This window comes from Phocoena sinus, chromosome 8 (assembly GCF_008692025.1).
Source record: "Phocoena sinus isolate mPhoSin1 chromosome 8, mPhoSin1.pri, whole genome shotgun sequence".
Lineage (NCBI taxonomy): Eukaryota > Metazoa > Chordata > Mammalia > Artiodactyla > Phocoenidae > Phocoena > Phocoena sinus.
The window spans coordinates 93,928,706-93,948,013 of NC_045770.1; the positions used below are offsets into that span (position 1 = coordinate 93,928,706).

Below are 19,308 nucleotides of genomic sequence, written 5' to 3' on the forward strand. Positions count from 1 at the left end.
TTGCGGAGCACAGGCTCCGGACGCGCAGGCTCAGCGGCCATGGCTCACAGGCCCAGCTGCTCCGCGGCATGTGGGATCCTCCCAGACCGGGGCACGAACCCATGTCCCCTGCATCGGCAGGCGGACTCTCAACCACTGCGCCACCAGGGAAGCCCAACTGCCTTTTTTTAATTGAAGTGCAGTTGCTGTACAATGTTACATGTTACAGATGTACGATATAGTGATTCTTAAAGGTTATCCTCCATTTATAGTTGTTATAAAATATTGGCCATTCTCCGTGTTGTACAATATATCCTTGTAGCTTATTTTATACTTAATAGTTTGTACCTCTTAATCCCCTACTCCTATATTGCCCCTCCCTCCTTCCCTCTCCCCACTGGTAACCTCTGGTATGTTCTCTATATCTGTGAGTCTGCTTCTTTTTTGTTATATTCACTAATTTGTTATATTTTTTAGATTCCATATATAACTGATATCATACAATATTTGCCTTTTCTGTCTGACTTATTTCACTTAGCATAATGCCCTCCACGTCTATCCATGTTGCTGCAGAGAAGGCACTAGAACTCCAGGCAGAATTGCCCAAGGTCCTATGGTGGTGGAGTCCTAATTTGAAACCAACTTCGTCTAATTCCATAGTATACTTTCTATTTTGTGAGACAAAGGAACATATCCTTAAAGGTAGAATGTGCCTGCTTGCCTTCAGAAACCACAGTCTAATAGTAAATGGATATTAATCATGTAAGACTTTCTGGAGGAGATGTTTTGAGTCCAAACTTTGAAGGAAGGATTTTGTCTTGCTGGTCATTTCTTTGAAGGTGTGACCTTTACCTCTGTTTATTCTCGATCTATTTCATTTTGAACGTAGCACTTATCTTTTCAGACTCTACTCTCTAAAACTCTTCTTGAAACCTCTCTTCCGAGATTATTAATACTGCTTCTTATCAAACACAGTCACCTTTTTAAATCACCTTCTGAGGGTCCTCTCCCTCTCAGTAGTGTTCCCAGCATAGTCTGGCTTCTGCTTCTCCTCCAGGCATGGGCAGCTCAGGCTCTCCCTGGGTAGCCCATTCCAGTTCTAACCATTCATAAGTCTTTCCTAATATTGAGCTAAAATGTGACTTCTCGTTTCTAGTCCTGCGCTCTGAGGCTAACAAAGTCTTGCCTCTCGCTAATGTCACATTTCCTTAGACATTTGAAGATGAGTGTTGTTCCTGTCTACCCACCCCCCCATGTTTTTGTTTCTTTTAGCTAAATGTCCGCACTTTCTTCAATAATTTCTCTTTATTATAGTTTTTAGTCCCTTCAGCATCCTTGAAGTACTCACTCTGGAATTTTTTTTTTAATCTTTCCAGCAAAATATTTTTCAAGTCTGATTGTGTGTGTGTGTGTGTGTGTGTGTGTGCGCGCAAATGCGTGCAGTATATCAGCTACTCTTCCTACTACGGGATCACCCTTGATTTCTTCAGTCCTTCTTCATTTAACATGGTTTTGAGTACTTTGTCACTTTTCTATGAATATGGTCCACTTTGAAAATCTCTTAAACTGTGGTACCCAGACCATGAATTTCCAGGTGTGTCTGGAATGTTGCAAAGTTACAGTGGACTCCTTTTTTTTTTTGCGGTACGCGGGCCTCTCACTGTTGTGGCCTCTCCCATTGTGGAGCACAGGCTCTGGGCGCGCAGGCTCAGCGGCCATGGCTCACGGGCCCAGCCACTCCACGGCATTGTGGGAGTCTTCCCAGACCGGGGCACGAACCCATGTCCCCTGCATCGGCAGGCGGACTCTCAACCACTGCGCCACCAGGGGAAGCCCTGGACTTCTTTTTTTCTTCCATTCTTTTTTTTCTTTCTTTTTTCTCTCTGTTTTTGGTTTGTTTTTTTCTTTTTCTAATCAGAACTACATACGCTTCTCTCCATCTCTCAACACTTCTCCTTGTCCCTGTGATTCTTGCCAGATTACCTCACAGACTCAGCTGTGAGTTTTCCCAGTACCCTGAGATAAGATTCATCAAAGTGAAAAAACATGAACTCATACAAGCCTCACTGCGGGTGCTCAGTCTCTTCACTTCACAATATTTATTCTCCTTTTTCCAGTTTGAAAATGGTACATGTTGAAGAAGATAAAGAAAAAATAAAGATATGGGTCTCAGTCTCTCTGTTTCCAGTTTTCATCATAGCATCTGCCCCGCAAGCAGCAGTCTAATATTTACTTTTTCTTCCTACTTCAAGTATAACTTAAAATCTTCTGAGATCCCTCTCTAGTCCAGACCTTTCTCCAGACCTGACTTCTGTATTTCCAGCTGCTTATTGGACAATGTTTGGAGATATGTTCCTCCATCCATTCTAGCCTAGACCATAGCTCCATGGGTTTTATATCCTGAGCCCTCAGCATATTCTTAAGCACATAAACAACAGGTGTTTAAATGAATTAATGAATGAATAAGCTTCTGAAATCCCAACACTATCCTATTGTCCTCCTACCAGTTCCATCATCTTTGTAAATAACATTATGTTTTCATATTCACCGATGCTAAAATTTCACATAGTAAAAAATCTTGACATCATCTTGGATTTATTCTGTTTGCCATTATATCCATATAATTACCAAATTCTATTAATTTTTCTTCATTGAAATTTCTTCATGCCTCTTTCCCTCCCTTTCTAAAATCTCCCATTTACCCCCAGCCACCTTCTCTTTATATAACTCCTATAGAGATTGTTGAAGCACCTTTATAATTGTCCTGTGTTTCTGTCTTCCTTCTGTCCTCCACCCCCTAACTCCTAAATCACCAGCGATTTACTAATCTAACCGTTATAAATATTGTGGCTCTCATCTTGTTATTCTTTGCTTAACATACTAGAGGCTCCCTTTACAATGAATCTTCTTCCTGACTTTCCCAGATACTCTCAGTGTCACCCACTTTCCCCAAATATCTTACTGGCTGATATACTCTGTATATGTTTTTTGTTCTAGTTAATTTAAAATTAGTAGCGCCTTCACATATACCTTCCTTATGCCTGTATCTATATGGGTGTATATGGGTATGTGAGTATATATATACCTGCTTTTTTAGTTTCATCACTCGGGGAGTGCCCTCCCTGAACCTCTGTTCTGTCTGAATCCTGCCTCAGGTAGTCTACTCTCCTGTAAGAAGCATTTTGTGACCACATTCAATTGTGTTTTTCCTTTAGAAAAAAAAATTTAATGTAATTGTTCTCTCATTGTTTAATGTATTGATGTATATTTTTGTGTCTCCAGCTTGATTATTTTTAATTCCTTGGGACCAGATTCCTTTTGCTCCCAGCATGGAGATGGGCATGTAATAGGGTCTAAATAAATAAAGATTGGTTTATGTTTTCTCACTCGTAGCACATTTATGATCTCCCCATTCCTCACCTTTATTTGGTGGTGTTCTCTAAGAATTGCTATCACCCCAACCCCAGCAGCCTTGGAAAAGGCCGAATGGCTGCCAGCCGCAGCAGACCACAGCAAGTTCCATAGTTTCTCAATTGAATACTGATTTTCATCAATGAAAGGCCCCTTCTCTAAGAACTTTTTGATAATGATATCTATTACCATATGGTAAGGGCACGGGGAAGTATCAATCAACCTTTGGGACCTGGGCTTGCAGAACATTTTGCAACTAACAAACATGAATGCTTTCTAGATAGTAGTAGTTACTGAATGGAAATAAGGCTTCCACACACAGTATCCCTATGCAGCTCTAACTATACACTGGGGAATTAGTTACCGGCTGTCTACCTTTGACCAAAAGCCACTTTTCTTTAAACCCGTATTCTTGGCTATGGCCAAATCTATCAAAAATCCTCTTCTGTCTCAGGACCAGGTGCAAGGAACCCCATGGCCATAGGAGAAATAAGGAGAAGAAGCTAAAATAACATGAGGAGTACTTAGAGGTAGCTCTGTTGCCAGGCAATTCTAATTAAGTTCCTTTTTGGGATCCCTATAGCAATCCTTTTCAGCTGCTTTCCGGGATTAGCTACTGAGACGTTTGTAAGTCACGTAGTATGCCAGACACTATGCTGAAAACATGGTGCCTGCCTTTCTGTTTGCTTACTGTTCCTCTGGGTTGACAGTACTTTAACAGATGACACTTTTTAGAGTTTAAAAAGTCTTGAATTTCCAGCAGGACAGGGCAGAAAGAGGAACAGCAGATCCTCAAGGATCTCACAAAGCAAAGTATTCCTGAGTTCCCATTAATTGATTCTACAGCTACTTGTGCCTGCTGTGTGCCAGGTGCAATGTTGGACATTTGGAATATAGTAGCAAACAAGATACAAACTAAAAATAAAAACTCTTTGTCCAGCCTACTTATACTACTGGCCACATAATTTTGGCAAGTAACCAAACATTTTTATCCAAATACCCTAAAGAAAAAGACTTTACAAACCCCTGTTTTACTTTATTCTTGTTTCAGAACATTAATGACAATGTTAAGCAATAGAATCTAGCAGATTGGCTCAGAAAACCTAAAAGAAACTTACTTGAAAGGGCAGCAGTACATTTTGTAGTCACCTGTTAACAAACGGAAGAGCCCTATAGCTTTTTCAAGAATGACAAGAGATTTCTTGCAGTACTCTCAGCCTGGCAATGACCTTCCCACATTCTGGAATAGAAAGTGGGATAGGAGATAAGAGATGCCACCAGAGAGCTAAGGGTGACGCTGCAGACCTTCTGTGAGAGGGGCTCAAAGCTTTGTTTTTAGCCATGGTAATCAGCCATCTTTCTTACCCCAAGCCTTCTCAGAAACTAAAACTATGCATTTCTAAAATGGGTTACTCACTATGGCTATAGGTCTGGTGATATGGTTATGAGATTCCTGACGTTGGCCTTATTAATGCCATGTTCTAAATCACTGAACGAGCCAGAATTACCAATTGAAGATTATTGAGATAACGCAGACTGGCATTTTGTGAGCAATCAACCCCAAGCTCTCAGGTTGTCCAGTGGGTACATATTACAAAAGGAGGCATTCCATTTTGTTGTTCATTTGTGTACCCTGTACACTTCCAAAAAGGATTGAAGATAACTTTCACAGAACACACAATATAAGATTGAGCCATTAATTCAAAATAGCAAAAGTTAAATAGTAAAGAATTTTTTTAAGAAAGGAAGGCATTCTATTAAGAAACTTAGACTAATTTTGCCTTAAGCTTTCTAGGTAAGCATAGAGAGGAACTTGTAAGGTTGTGTAACCTGCAGTGTATAATAATGGAAACATACTGACTTCTCAAGAGAGAATTTTTACTAGGCCATTGCACTGAGAAACATCCATGAGAGTCTTTATATAAGAAACATGAGCAACGTAATAAATATCTTGATAACCATTTTAGAAAAAAATTACACTAGTATATTGCTATTTCTTATATTAGCCATTAGTGAAAATGGGAGCCTTCGTGTGGAATTAGGATAATTGTCCACTAAACAAATCATTGTTCAGTTAAGGCAGACTGTACGGTCTGAACAGCTATGATATTTCATATGCTATTTGAATAAAGCTTGAAGAATCCTGTATATATATTAAGTAAATAATATTTCATAATAAACTTCATCTTTGCCATCTCTGTCTCATGTCTAGAGCAAGTTGGGTTTTTTTCCCTAAAAAATACACATATAAAACAGCCATCTTCAGGACTTCCCTGGTGGCGCATTGGTTAAGAATCTGCCTGCCAACGCAGGGTACATGGGTGCAAGCCCTGGTCCGGGAAGACCCCACATGCTGCGGAGCAGCTAAGCCCATGTGCCACAACTACTGAGCCTGCACTCTAGAGCCCACGAGCCACAACTACTGAGCCCATGTGCCACAACTACTGAAGGCCGTGCACCTAGAGCCTGTGCTCTGCAACAAGGAAAGCCACCTCAACAAGAAGCCCACGCACCACAACGGAGAGTAGCCCCACTCGCTACAACTAGAGAAAGCCTGCGTGCAGCAATGAAGACCCAACACAGCCCAAATAAATAAATAAATTTATTTTAAAAATAATTTAAAAAATAAAATGGCCATCTTCATGCTCACTAGTGACATAATCTATGACCTCCTGCCATCTAGCTGCTGCCATTGTGCTCAGCCAGGTTTTTTACAAAAGCTAGATGACAAAGATGATATGATATTATGAATTTTGAAGATGTTGAATGGTATTTTTATGAAGATGGACTATAGAAGTGCCTCTAAACAGAGCCAGAACTTTTCTCAGAAAGCATGGTTGGAGTCCTTCAAGTACTTGAATGATTGTAATTTTTAATAACATGCTGGCACTTGAATTGCAGGTACAGTGGTTGAGGAAAGCAATGGTTCTGATGAGATGGAGAATTCAGATGAAACAAAAGTGTCAGAAGAGATTTTAGCTTTGGTGGATGAATTTCAACAGGCATGGCCTCTGGAAGGCTTTGGGGGAGCACTAGAGATGAAAGGACGGCGTCTGGACTTACAGGGGATACGAGTACTGAAGAAAGGCCCCCAGGATGGAGTGGCCAGAAGCTCTTGCTATGGAGACTGCAGAAGTGAAGATGATGAAGCAACAGAGTGGGTAAGTGTTTGCTAACTCAATTCTTATCAAATTGTAGCCCAAGTCTTTGCGGGTATGGGAGGTGCTCCTAGTTTGCAAAGTGTAACGGTTTCTATTGGGTGAGTGGCTCTACTTTACTCCACGTTCCAGTCAGCCTTCACATGGGAATTGTACTGCCAGAAGCATTTCATGTTACTTAGGTATCGCTGGCTCTTCCAGGAGGCAAAGGAAGTGGGATGGGTGTGAAACCACACTCAAAGCCCGCAGACTTGGGAACAGCCCAGTTCAGACATCTTACTTTTCAGTTTCCTCTATACCCTTCAAGGCTAGGTTATTTTATTTATTTCACTAAACATTTTTCATCTAGATCTTTAAGAATTAAACTGAAGGAAGGAACTTAACCCTAGCACAAGACTGATTATTCTTAAAGCCACCAATACCCACAGCCATGGACAGAAGTGATAACTGGTCTCATTTGTCCCTAACATGTTTTCGTTTCCCAGATCACATTCCAAGTCAAACGTGTAAAGAAACCCAAAGGAGATCATAAGAAAACTCCTGGGAAAAAGGTAGAATCGAATCAGGCAGAAAATGTACATCGTAACCAAGCAAACCTGGAGATCACTGGCCCAAAGGTGGCATCTCCTGGGCCACAAGGTAAATTTGAATATTTAATATGCCAGTTTCTTCTTTCAGATTTCACTGTCTTAGTTCTCACAAAAGGTGTGTTTGCAGCTTGAAGTAAATCAGATGTGAACGTAATTGAACCAAGTGAGCAAGAAATGAGTCATCGATATAAAGTTTTGTTTGACATATACTTGGTTTTTTTTTTACCATTGGCCATTTGACTTACAATCTTACCATCTTGAACTTAAATATCCTATTAATTCCTAACAGTCTAGTTTAATATGTAAAACTGTAAGTTTGAGACAGACTCCCTGGTTTCACACACCAGTTTTGCCATTTAGTTCTCTGTGCCTCATTTTCCTTATCTATAAAATGGCGATAATTGCATCTGTCTTATAGGGTGGTTGTGAGTATTATATGAGTTTATACATGTAAAGTGATTTAAATGAACTGGGCACATAGGACTCAATAAGTATTAACTATTTAGTAACATTTTGTTTGTCAGATATCTCTTTAAGTATTGGATAAATGCTTTGGAACTACTCCCCCAGAAAAAAAAATGCATTTACATCAAAATTTGGCATGTACTTTCAGGTTCATAGTTGTCCCGAAGTCTATCTTTGGACTCCAGGTTCCGGGCCATTGCCACGAGTCCAGTTGACTTTCTTTTCCAACAGTGAAATAGTGGTGATAGAATTTCATTTTTTAAAAGAAGTCTCCTTTTTTAAAAGGATATTTTCACTGTCTTAGACTTCAAAAATTCAAGGTAAGTTCATGAAAATGTGTCTTATTTAAGTTGTATTTACCAAAGCTGAAAGCAAAGGACACATAATAAAATGTAAAGAATGAGGTCAACTTGGCTAAATCCCAGAATGATCTGTGATTTGAGAAAGTACTAAGGACACCAAAAGGATACTTTGTCATGACTAGAGTTGAAAGTATGAAGTAGCTTTACTGTTTAAGAAAAAGAGCATGTGCTAACATGTTATGGAAAGAAAGCAACACTTCCTCTAGTAGGTCCGTCTGCAGTAGCAAGGAAAAAGATATTCAAACTATAAAACATGATTATAGCAATGAAACTTCCAATGGATTAAGTAGTAAATGTAATAAAAACATAAAAGAGGAAAATTCAAATGGATATTTATATACTTTTAAGGTGAAAAAGGACTTTCTAAAGCAGAGAGAAGAAGAAAAATAAAATAATTCTGGCATCAGAAAACACTACAAAATAGAAAGACAAAGGATTGAAACAGTATTTTTGCAGAATGTTTATATATATTTACAGAATATATGATAAGCAAAGGATATCAACATCATTTAAAGAACACCTACAAATTGATAGAAAAAAATACAGCATTTCAATAAAATATGTACAGAGTACATAGGCAATTCACCACATACACACTCACACACACACACTCACACACACACACACACACAGCCACTAAACGTGATAAAATGTTCAGCCTCACTAGCAGTCAAGGGAGTGCAAACATAAAATGTGATCTGCCAGTTTTGCTTGTCAAATTATTTGTGTAATACACAGTGAGAGTTAATAAAGTGAATTTTGGGATAGTTTGACTAGATGTATCAGAAAATTTTTAAAAATGCCAGCAGTTCTACTTCTAGTAACTTACCCTAAATAAATTATCTTACAAGTGTGAAAGATAGAAGTACAGAGATTGATCATCGTGCTGCTTATCATAATAAAAATTTGAAAAATACCTAAATGATGATAGTTGCCTAAATAAATGACAGCACGTTCTTGCCATGACTGTGCAGCCAAGATGTTTATACTTTAGTAGGTGAACAAACGCAGTTTATAGAATAGCATATATAGAGAATACTTCAATTTTTGTAAAACAGTAAATATACTATATTTTGACTACATTTTTTTTCACATTTCAGTATCTCTGAAATTGAGATCATCTTACAATTGATAGTATCTTAACTAATAATTGGCAACATTTTTCTTTCTTAAATCATGTAAAATAATGTGTACCTTACAGTTGATGACATCTTAGATTTGATGAAATATGCTAAAATAAACAAGCACATAGAAACGAGTGTAGGAGAGAATACTCTAAAATGTCATAAATTATCATCTCTGGGTGCTCATAGGGCTGCAGGTGATTTTCTGTTTTCTTCTACATTCTTTTCCGTTTTCTAAATATTTTATAATAAGCCTATATTACTTTAACAAACAAAAACTAAAAATTTCTTGTAAAAGTGAAAATTAAAGCTCAGGGTGATTGAGATGATAGGAGAGCACGTAGACAATTTTAAATGGATTCAAGGAGGTGGGCCTGTGTAAGGCACTGAATATACTTGCAAATGAGATCATGGAACTAAAGCGTCACTGTCACTAAAGTGAAAAGTTCTGAAGCAAGAGAAGACTGGAGAGGTTCAGTATCCCAATTTTCAAATAAGTATGGATTCTGTCCACTACCAAGTGATAAGGAGTTTGTGATAAATTCTGACAAAGTTCTAAAGCAAATTATTAAACCAGTACTTTGTGAGCCCATGGGGGAAGAGTAGGGATCATTAAGGGCCATTGTAGATTTTCTAAGAATTAATAAAATTAATAATGCATAACTAATTTCATTTCCTACTTTGGTGAGGGCTAGTAGACTGGAAGGCCAGGAAAGTGTCATAGACATAATGTAACTAGATTAAAGCAAAGCATTTAACAGAGTGTCTTATGATATCCTTGTGAACAAGGTGGAGAGTGGTACGCTCAAAGACTCCCCAGTGCCTGCAGCATAAAGGCCAAACTTTCTAGTGTGGTGCACAAGACTGTTTACAGCCCAGCCTTTCTCTCCCCTTCAGTACCATTCTCTGAACCAACCCTGCTCTTGTTTTACCTCCTTGTCTTTGCACATGCTGTTCCCTCTGCCTGGAATGCCCTTCTGCCACTCAACGGTGCTAAAATGTCACTCATCTTTACACTTCAAACTCCAATGCCATCTCTTCCTTGGTACCTTCAGGCAGCATTAGTTGCTGTCTCCTCTATGCAGCTGTTCTGTACCTTCACTCTAGCACTTAACCCTATTGTGTTCTAATAATTTGTTTGTTTACCTTCCTCAGTAGACTGTGAGCTCAAGGGCAGGCCCTTTTATTATTCCTCTCTGTATCCCTAGTGTCTTAACACAGTTCCCAGTCTCTTATAACAGATGCTCAATAAACATTTTTCAAGTGAATTTCTTAAACATAAAAGAAAAATAATCCTTAGTGTGAAACCTATGGTTCAACTCTTTAACTTATTCATTTAAACAGGGTTCATTTGAAACTCTTCCAAACTGTTTTTTTCTATTCTATTAAAATCTAAATCTAAAGCCCTGCCTGTGTCTTAAACAGTTTTCTATCATTGGTAAATTCCTACAGTATAAAAAGAGCTATACAGAACCAAAGTTCTCCTTCCTGTCCATTCCAGTCGAATTTCTACAGAAGAATCCTTCCTAGATAGGACTTAATTCTGCTCTTTTCTTGGGGACTTGATTTAAGTAAAGGGCCTACACCCAAAAGGTAGTACCTTTGAAGGGTACCATAAACAGAGCTTTCAAAGCCCAGTAAAGCCTTAAATAGCATGACTGGGAATGTGCACGTTAGAGTCAAACAGACCTGGATCTGAATCCCATTTCTGCCACCTAGTAGGCAGGTGACCCTGGGCAAGTCACTTGATTTCTCTGAGCCTCTGTTTTCTCATCTGAGAAAAGAGGATTAAAATCTGCCTCATGAGGTTACAGATATAAAGCCCTTAGCACAGGACCTGAACAATGGTAAGTGCTCTGGAAATAAATGATAACCTTTCATTATCATCATTATTCTCTAACCTACTGCTTTTCTTTACAGCAGGGGTTCTCTACCAGGAGTGACGTCGCCCTCCCAGGGAACATTTGACAGTATCTGGAGGCATTTTGGGTTGTCATATGTCAGGGAGGGTGCTGCTGACATCTGTTGGGTAGAGGCCAGGGATGCTGCCAAACATCCTCCAGTGCACAGGACAGCTCTCACAATGTCAGTAGTACCAGCTTAAGAAACCCTGCTTTAGAGATATATGTTTCTCCTGACTTAGAGTTGTCTCTATAAAATCAAAATGTATTGATTTTGAATAGAAAGCAATAGAAAGGTAAAAATTAAGTTTGGTAAAATGCTAACATTGAACAGTATTTTGACCCTTATCTCAGTCTTAAATCCAGTGAAGGGCACATTTATTTTTACTTCATCATCTGTCTTTGAAAACAAGGCTTTACTCAAAGATGATTGTTATTCCCATAGCTGTGAATGACAAGATTTTAGTTAGTTCTCTAGGTGGTAGAAATTCTAGACTAGAAGAGTGACTGGCACCTCTAATACACCAATCTGTATGAAGTAGTCACCAGGGCATAAGACACTATACATTCTGTTCCTTTGCAGTCGTGTCAATTGATGACATACTTTCCTTCCAGGAAAAAAGCGTGACTACCAGAGTCTGGGATGGCCCAGCCCGGACGAGTGCCTCAAACTCCGCTGGGTAGAGCTGACGGCCATCGTGAGTACCTGGCTTGCAGTTTCTTCAAAAAATATTGAGTGAGTATCTTAAACCTCTCCCTCCTTCATGGCATTTGTGACCAGTGATCCCACTGGGCCCCCGCTGACCTCATGGCTGCCCTTCTTTGTCAAGAGCTACTAGAAGAGTCGTCCTCTCTAGGGTTGGTGGTTCAGAGGATATCACAGTTGGACTCAGCCCATTGTACTGAAACAGTCGATGTGCCCCCTTCTCAGTGCCTTCACCCATACTTTCTAAGCTATCTAGAAGTCACAGCTAACTTACTTAGTTTGAATTAAAGACTGGATCTCTCTCAATCAAAGCACAAAACCTCCCTGACATGGTGTGCTTACAAAGGGAGCCAGAGCAAATCCAGATTTACAAGCACCTACCAGGACACAGGCGAGCAAGGTTGCCTGTCTTATAGCTGCTTTTTCCTCCTTGGATAATCAGTCTCTTTTGTTGGCCCCTTTTCTACCTTTTAAGCATTGGAGTTCCCCAAGATTCACCACTAAACCTTCTTATTTTACAGTCACTCCTAGTCAGACTGCTCTACTCCCAGAACTTCTGAATATTTTTCAAAACCACCTGCTTTTCTTCATCCCCATTGCAGCCTCCTTAAACCAGAGTACCGTCATCTCCACTTAGATTCATTCAGTAGCCTCCTAGCTGGTCCTTTTGGTTTATTCATTCTTGCATCCCTTCAGTCCATTCTGTCCACAGTACTCAGCATTATTCCTCAAATATAAGTCAAATAATTCTTAAAATACTCTAATAACTTATAATAAATATCGCTGTTCACAGTGGCCCACAGAGCCCTTCATGATTTGCTCCCTGCGTGTCTTTCCATCTTCAGCTCTGCCCTCCCCCCTCCCTCCCTTCACATGTAGTATCTCCTTCGCCTGCGCCGGTGTTCTCAGCACCTTCTCCCTTCCTGGTTAATTCATACTCCTCCTTCTGGTCTCCACGTAAATCTCTTCCGCAGGAAGTCCTTCATTAACCACCTCCTTCCTCCATCAGCATGGAGGAAATATACACCCTCCTGTAGTAAACTGACATCGCACTGTGTTTTTATCTTTTACAATTCATCACATCTGTAATAAGCAACTATCACAAGACTATGAGCATCATAACTGTGGGAACTGGGTATGTTTTGTTAATTATTATAACCCTGATATCTGACATGTAATAGGCTGTGAATAAATAGTGAATGAATGAATGTTTGCATAATATGTGTTAAACTTTTTAAGTAGCTATAACAAAATTTGGCAGTGCCAATTTGCCACATCAGTATATATGATATATATATGATAGGGTATAACATTTAGCCTGTCTATAGCAGGAAAATGACCCCTTTGGAACCATGAAGGGAAGTACTTGTATCTTATACATAGATACAGTGAGTAGCTGGATCTGTATAACATTTACTGTCTAAACTTTAGGTAACTTTTTCTGTGGGGACAAGTGTACTTCTGTGCATAGAGGGAAAGTAAAAAATAGGAACCACCTGTGGGTATTTATCACTATCTGTACCCTGGAAGAAGAAGTCCTAGAAGAAAACCCACCTGGTTTAAAACCTCCCCAGTGAGAAAAAGTGGCCCCCAGCAGCAGTAAGGAAATCAGACATCACGGTGCATAGAAAGGAGGCAGCTTGAGGAGACTGAGAAAATACTGAGTTCAAGGCTCAGATCCCAACACTGCTGCTTTGACCCAGGGTACGATATCTATTCATACATTCAACAGATGGTCATTACCAGGCACTGGAGTCCTTGTACCTGTAAAATGAGAGCTCAGACTAAATAACTTCTGAAGTCTCTTCCATTGTGAGATTCTGTGGTTCCAGACACTTCTAATAATATGTTGAAGTTATGGTCAGCTGATTATTAATACTCTCTCCCCACCCACTCAATTTTTCCGTGGCTAAGGTGGTCCTCTCCATTTTTCAGCATCACAGAACACATAGACTTTGCCACTCCAATACAGCAGCCAGCGATGGAACCTGTTTGCAATGGCAATCTCCCCACGAGCATGCACACCCTGGACCACTTGCAGGGGGTTTCCAACCGAGCCAGCCTACATTACACGGGCGAGAGCCAGTTAACAGAGGTGAGTGCTTGGCTCTATTCAGCCTCTCTGTAGTTTTTAGCCCCACAGTCATGATGCAACTGATAGCAGAAAGCACAAGCAGCCAGGCCATATTTTTTTGTCTATTTTCAGATGGCTGTCATCTAGGTGGCTTAGGCCAAGCCTAATTTCTTTCAGGCCCTGTGACTGAGCTTATGCTTCTTTTTATGACCAGGAAATTTTAATTCTGATTTATTCCTTGAGGTGGGGAACATTCCGCTTGCCATCAGACAGAGGCTCTTCGTGAGAAATATTTGGGGCAGTTAATCCTCCTATTGACAGTCTTAAGAAGGAAGGGAAAGAGGACAGACCCAGCATATACGTAGAAGAATAATTGGAAAACATGCCACAGTAGAGGCATGTTAAATAAGTAGAGGATTTGTTAAATAAGTTTTGGTATAGATGTGAGATAGTATACAATAAGAGCCATTAAGAAAGATGTAGTAGAAATATATGTATTGGCATGAGGAAACTTTTAGAATATATTATGTGAAAATGTAGGTAATAGTTTACAATGTGATCCCATGGTATACAGTCTGTGAGAGAAATAATATATGTGTACATAGAAAAATATCTGAAAGATACATAAGCGATATCAACAGTGGTTGTGTCTGGGTGACAGGATTACAAGTGCTTTTTATTTTATTTACTCTATATTCTGTAATACTATAATGAATGTGTTTTACATGTCCGTAATTTTTGTTAAGTGAGAGAAGGCTGAGGGGATGGTAAAATGGCCTTCAGTGTATCTTCCACAAAATGCTTTACCAACAGGACCGCAGCAGGTACCCCAGAGAAGCAGTCTGCACCTGTGGTACAGTGCCCAACTCAGCGTCAGCAGTGTCACCAGACCTCACCTCATTTTCATTCCTCTAATCTACCATCTTTTTCCCTGTACCAGGTATTGCAAAATCTTGGCAAAGACCAATATCCACAACAGTCACTTGAACAAATTGGCACCCGAATTGCCAAAGTTTTGGAAAAGGTAAGTCACTCTGTAGGAAAGCTCTAAACTATTGCCCACTTTCTGACTTTTCCCGATTATTTGCCACTATGTGGCTCTGACCTGTTCTGTTAGTTACTTAATACTTGGTACCGAAGGGATGACGTGAAATGTTTCAATCACTTTTCCATTACTTTTTCCATCAATTGGTTAGTATTCTTTTTTGCTGCTTTGTTGACCTTCTGTGCTTAAACTTTACATGGTCAGTTTTCTCTTTTTTAGTCCAGCGTGGATATATTCAGGTGATGCCACTGTGAACTATGGAATCTAGGTATGGGAAATAAGTCAGGTGTTCCTTTTTTGGTGATAAAGAATATTTGGTATTTTGGATGGTGGGTGGGAATCACATCTTGAAATATCTTTTTTTCTTTGAAATCATGAAAAATATTTGCAAAACTATATTTTCATACAGAAAATACAATTGAGAGTCTCTAAGACTGTTCACCTGCCTCTGTGTGAAGAGGAAGTTTTAAAATTTTAATTCAATTATTTTATGGTTAAGAATCTCTCCGCTTTCTTATTATAATGATATTGAAGAGGTAACATAAAACAGTGGTTAAAAGGGTCGACTCCACTTCTAGTAGGTAGGGATAGGATAATCGCATCAGTTTAAAAGAGAGGAAGTGGAAGGCGCTCAGCAATCACTATTCCATGGGAATTCTGAAATTCATCTGGCCACGTGTCACCGGTTCCCCCAATTCCAGGGTAGGATATATTCCTTTTTAATTAATTAATTTATTTATTTATTGCTGCCCTGGGTCTTTGTTGCTGTGAGAGGTTTTCTCTAGTTGCAGCAAGCGGGGGCTACTCTTCATTGCGGTGCGCGGGCTTCTCACTGCGGTGGCTTCTCTTGTTGCAGAGCACGGGCTCTAGGCACGCAGGCTTCAGTAGTTGTGACTCGCGGGCTCTAGAGCGCAGGCTCAGTAGTTATGGCACACGGGCTTAGTTGCTGCGCGGCATGTGGGATCTTCCCAGACCAGGGCTCTAACCTGTGTCCCCTGCATTGGCAGGCAGATTCTTAACCACTGCGCCACCAGGGAAGCCCAAGGATATATTCCTTGAATAGGGCCTGTTTTGGTTCCTTGGGGTTGGTTTCCTAATCTGTTTCTCAGCTTTCAGCTCTTCTCTCTGAGCTGTCTTTCCTTTTCCTTAGGAGTGTCCTGTATTTGTAGCTGAATAGCTTACTCAGCTTGCTGCCTGTCTCTATCCTTGGCACAACTTCTTAGAAAAGCTTTGTGGACTTTCAAATTATAAGCCGTCCCATCAGACAAAAACCACACCCACAGATCTCTTCAAGAAGGCCCCTGTCTCCTTTGAACATGAGTCCGGGGCAATACCTTTAAGATTCTTAGACACCTTTGGTCTAACGGAGAGTCTCTGAGGCTTAAATCTAGAATCAGATCTTTCTGAGGTGATAGTAACAAAGTGTCTTACTGCCGTGCTTTTGATTTGATCTTAATCCTGAGGCCATAGTTTTACTGGTAGCACCTGGATTTGACTTTTTGTCAAAATCTTGTGCTGACTAGAGAAGCTGACAATTGAGAAAGTTTCATTTTCTAACCCTGCAAGTCCCAGGTTGGAAGCATTTTCTCTAAATTCTGCTTGAAAACTGCATAGTTCCTTGTTTAGGTCTCCTCTCTCTTTCAATACCTAAAAAAATTATAGGTGATTTTTTAAAAACCATTTGTCACTTTTAGCGCTCTTCCTAGAGGTCTTCCTGGCCAGACCCACAGCTTTGTTAGGTATTTTCCTATATTCCAAGATACAGCCTCACTATTTGTTTTGCCAATAGATTATAATGCCGCTTCTCCAGGGTCCAATAGCAGTATCCCCAGTGCTCTTCCAACCTTCATTAATGGTCTCGTTGCTGCTCCTTCGTCAAGTGTCCTCAACCCGTTCCCCAGACTTATGTCACATGCTTTAAGTTTCTGTTGCGGCCACACTCCATTCTTGATGCCAAATACTATTTCCACTTATCTTTTTGCCTAATAAATCATGCCAGGATTTACTGGCTTAAAACAAAACTATTATTTGCTCAAGATTCTACAACCTGAGCTGGACCGTCTTCTGATCTGACTTGGAATCATTCATGCAACTATAGACATGTGGAGACCTAAGTGGGGCTGGCCGCCAAAGAAGGCTGGAGCAATTGGAATAGCTGGGACACAGTTGGATATCGTCTCTCTCCAAGTATTCTCTCTAGCAGAGAAGCTGGACCTTTTTACCTGGTGGCTCAGGGCTCCAAGAGGGTGAAAGCAGAAGCTTAGAGTCCATGCACAGAGGTGGAACAGCACCACTTTCACCCCTTCTATCTGTCAAAGCAAAGTCCCAGGGCAGGGGAAGTATCCTCCGCCTGCTGGCAGTGCAAAGACCATGGCCTATCTTTTATCTACCGCAGTGCCTTTAAAAGGAGCAACAATAAAACTGACAGCTTCTCAGTGGAAATGATGGAAACTAGAAGCCAATGTAATGATATCTTTAAAGTACTAAAGAAGAAAACTGCAAGCCTAAAATTCTATACAGCAGAAATACTGTTCAGAAATTAAGGTGAAGTAAAGATGTGTTTAAACCAATAAAATTCAGAGACTTAGGGCTTCCCTGGTGGCGCAGTGGTTGAGAGTCCGCCTGCCGATGCAGGGGACACGGGTTTGTGCCCCGGTCCGGGAAGGTCCCACATGCCGCGGAGCGGCTGGGCCCATGAGCCATGGCCGCTGAGCCTGCACGTCCGGAGCCTGTACTCCGCGATGGGAGAGGCCCCAATAGTGAGAGGCCCGTGTACCGCAAAAAAAAAAAAAAAAATTCAGAGACTTAGGCATCAGTAGGTCTGCACTGAAATAAAAATTAAAGGGAGTTCTTCAGAAAAACGATCCCAGCTAGAAATATGGACATGCCAGAGGGAAAGAAGAACACTGGAAAGAAAATATAAATGAAGAGTAATTGTACAAAATGATAACTGCACTGCCCTGAGGAGCTTCACCTTTATATATAACTAAAATTCATGGTAACAGTAACATAAACGATGGGAGGGAAATAAATGGAGTTTAAAAGTTCTAAGGTTTAATTGGTATCAGCCAAGTAGTAAAAGAAATAATTTGCATTGGACTGTAATAAGTAAGAATGTATGTTTTAAGCTCTAGGCTAACTACTAAAAATGGTTTTACAATATAATTCAGTGGAAAGAAAATGGAGTAACGTGAAACATTTGATTAATCCAAAGAAAATCGAGAAAGGTAGAGTCACATAAAAATAGAACACAAATAGTAAAATAGTAAATAAAGTATATCAGTAGTTAACTACAAAAAAGATTTATAATTTAAGCATTTTGTATAGAATGGATTTTTTAAAAATCCAACTATATGCTGCTTATAAGAGAAATTCTTCAAATATTAGGATACAGAAGGGTTGAAAGTACAAAGATGGAAAATAATATACCATGCAAACAATAAAAAAGGCAGATATGGCTACACTCTTTTTAAAAAAAAAAACTTTGAAGCAAGAAATATTATGAGAGTTAGAAGGGCTAAAATGAAAAAGATTGATGATACAGATGTTCAAGATGATATGGAGAAACCAGAACTCTGATACATTGCTGGTGAGAGTATAAAATGGTACAGTCATTTTGGAAGACAGTCTGGTAGTCTATTAAAAAGTTAAGCATATATGACCCAGTAATTTTACTGCTAGGTATTTATCAAAGAGACATGAAAACTATGTCCACAAAATACTTGTTAAAAAATGTTCACAGCAGATTTATTCGTAACATCCAAAAATCTGGAAACAGTAAGATGCCCATCAGTAGAAGAAGGGATAAACAGTGTTATATTTATACACTGGATACTATTCTGCAAGAAGGACCCTATATCCATATTGATGAATCTCAAAAATATTATTGATAATAAAAGTCGTTGGACACAAAAGAAGTGTATAGTGCATGATCTCAACTATATGAAATTCTAGAACAGGCAAAACTAACCTATGGTGTTAGAAATCAGAACAGTGATTGCTTTGTGGGGGGAAGCGGTTGACTGGGAAGCAACTTGAAAGGACTTTCTGGAGTGTTGGGAGTTTTCTGTGTCTTTAAGCAATAGTCAAAACGGAATGTTATACCTAAGGTCTGAGCGTTTCTCTATTTAAATTATACCTTGATTTTTTTAAAATGAAGTTTAGATAACGGTTTTAGACCACAAGAAACTGAAAGATATATGTTATCAACAGACTTGCATTAAAAATCACTAAAGGGATTTTTTCAGGCAGAAGGAAAACTATTCCAGGTAGAAACTCAGAAATACAAGAAAGAGTGAAGAGCAACAGAAAGAGAAAATATTAGAGTATATGTAAATGAGTATGACAGTACAAAATAATAAGTAGTGTCTTCTGAGGTTACAGGTCATGACAACAGCAACACAAAAGGCAGAAAGGAATTGCACTGATCACTGTAGATGGTCTCAGGTCCAATTAGACATTTCACACTCATGTAATTGGCCTCACTTAGAGTG

At 39.6% G+C, this 19,308-nt stretch overlaps 1 protein-coding gene across 6 annotated transcripts in view; it reads left to right on the plus strand.

Annotated features, from left to right (window-relative positions):
• The window catches only part of TTC17 (tetratricopeptide repeat domain 17), a 167,884-nt gene that overhangs the window by 114,766 nt on the left and 33,810 nt on the right, over nt 1-19,308 (plus strand). For all 6 annotated transcript variants that reach the window (XM_032640185.1, XM_032640183.1, XM_032640186.1 and 3 more), the window contains 5 exons: nt 6,292-6,551; nt 7,034-7,187; nt 11,606-11,726; nt 13,632-13,791; nt 14,711-14,794. In XM_032640185.1, the coding sequence (XP_032496076.1) occupies nt 6,292-6,551; nt 7,034-7,187; nt 11,606-11,726; nt 13,632-13,791; nt 14,711-14,794 (779 nt within the window). The remainder of the gene's footprint in view (nt 1-6,291; nt 6,552-7,033; nt 7,188-11,605; nt 11,727-13,631; nt 13,792-14,710; nt 14,795-19,308) is intronic.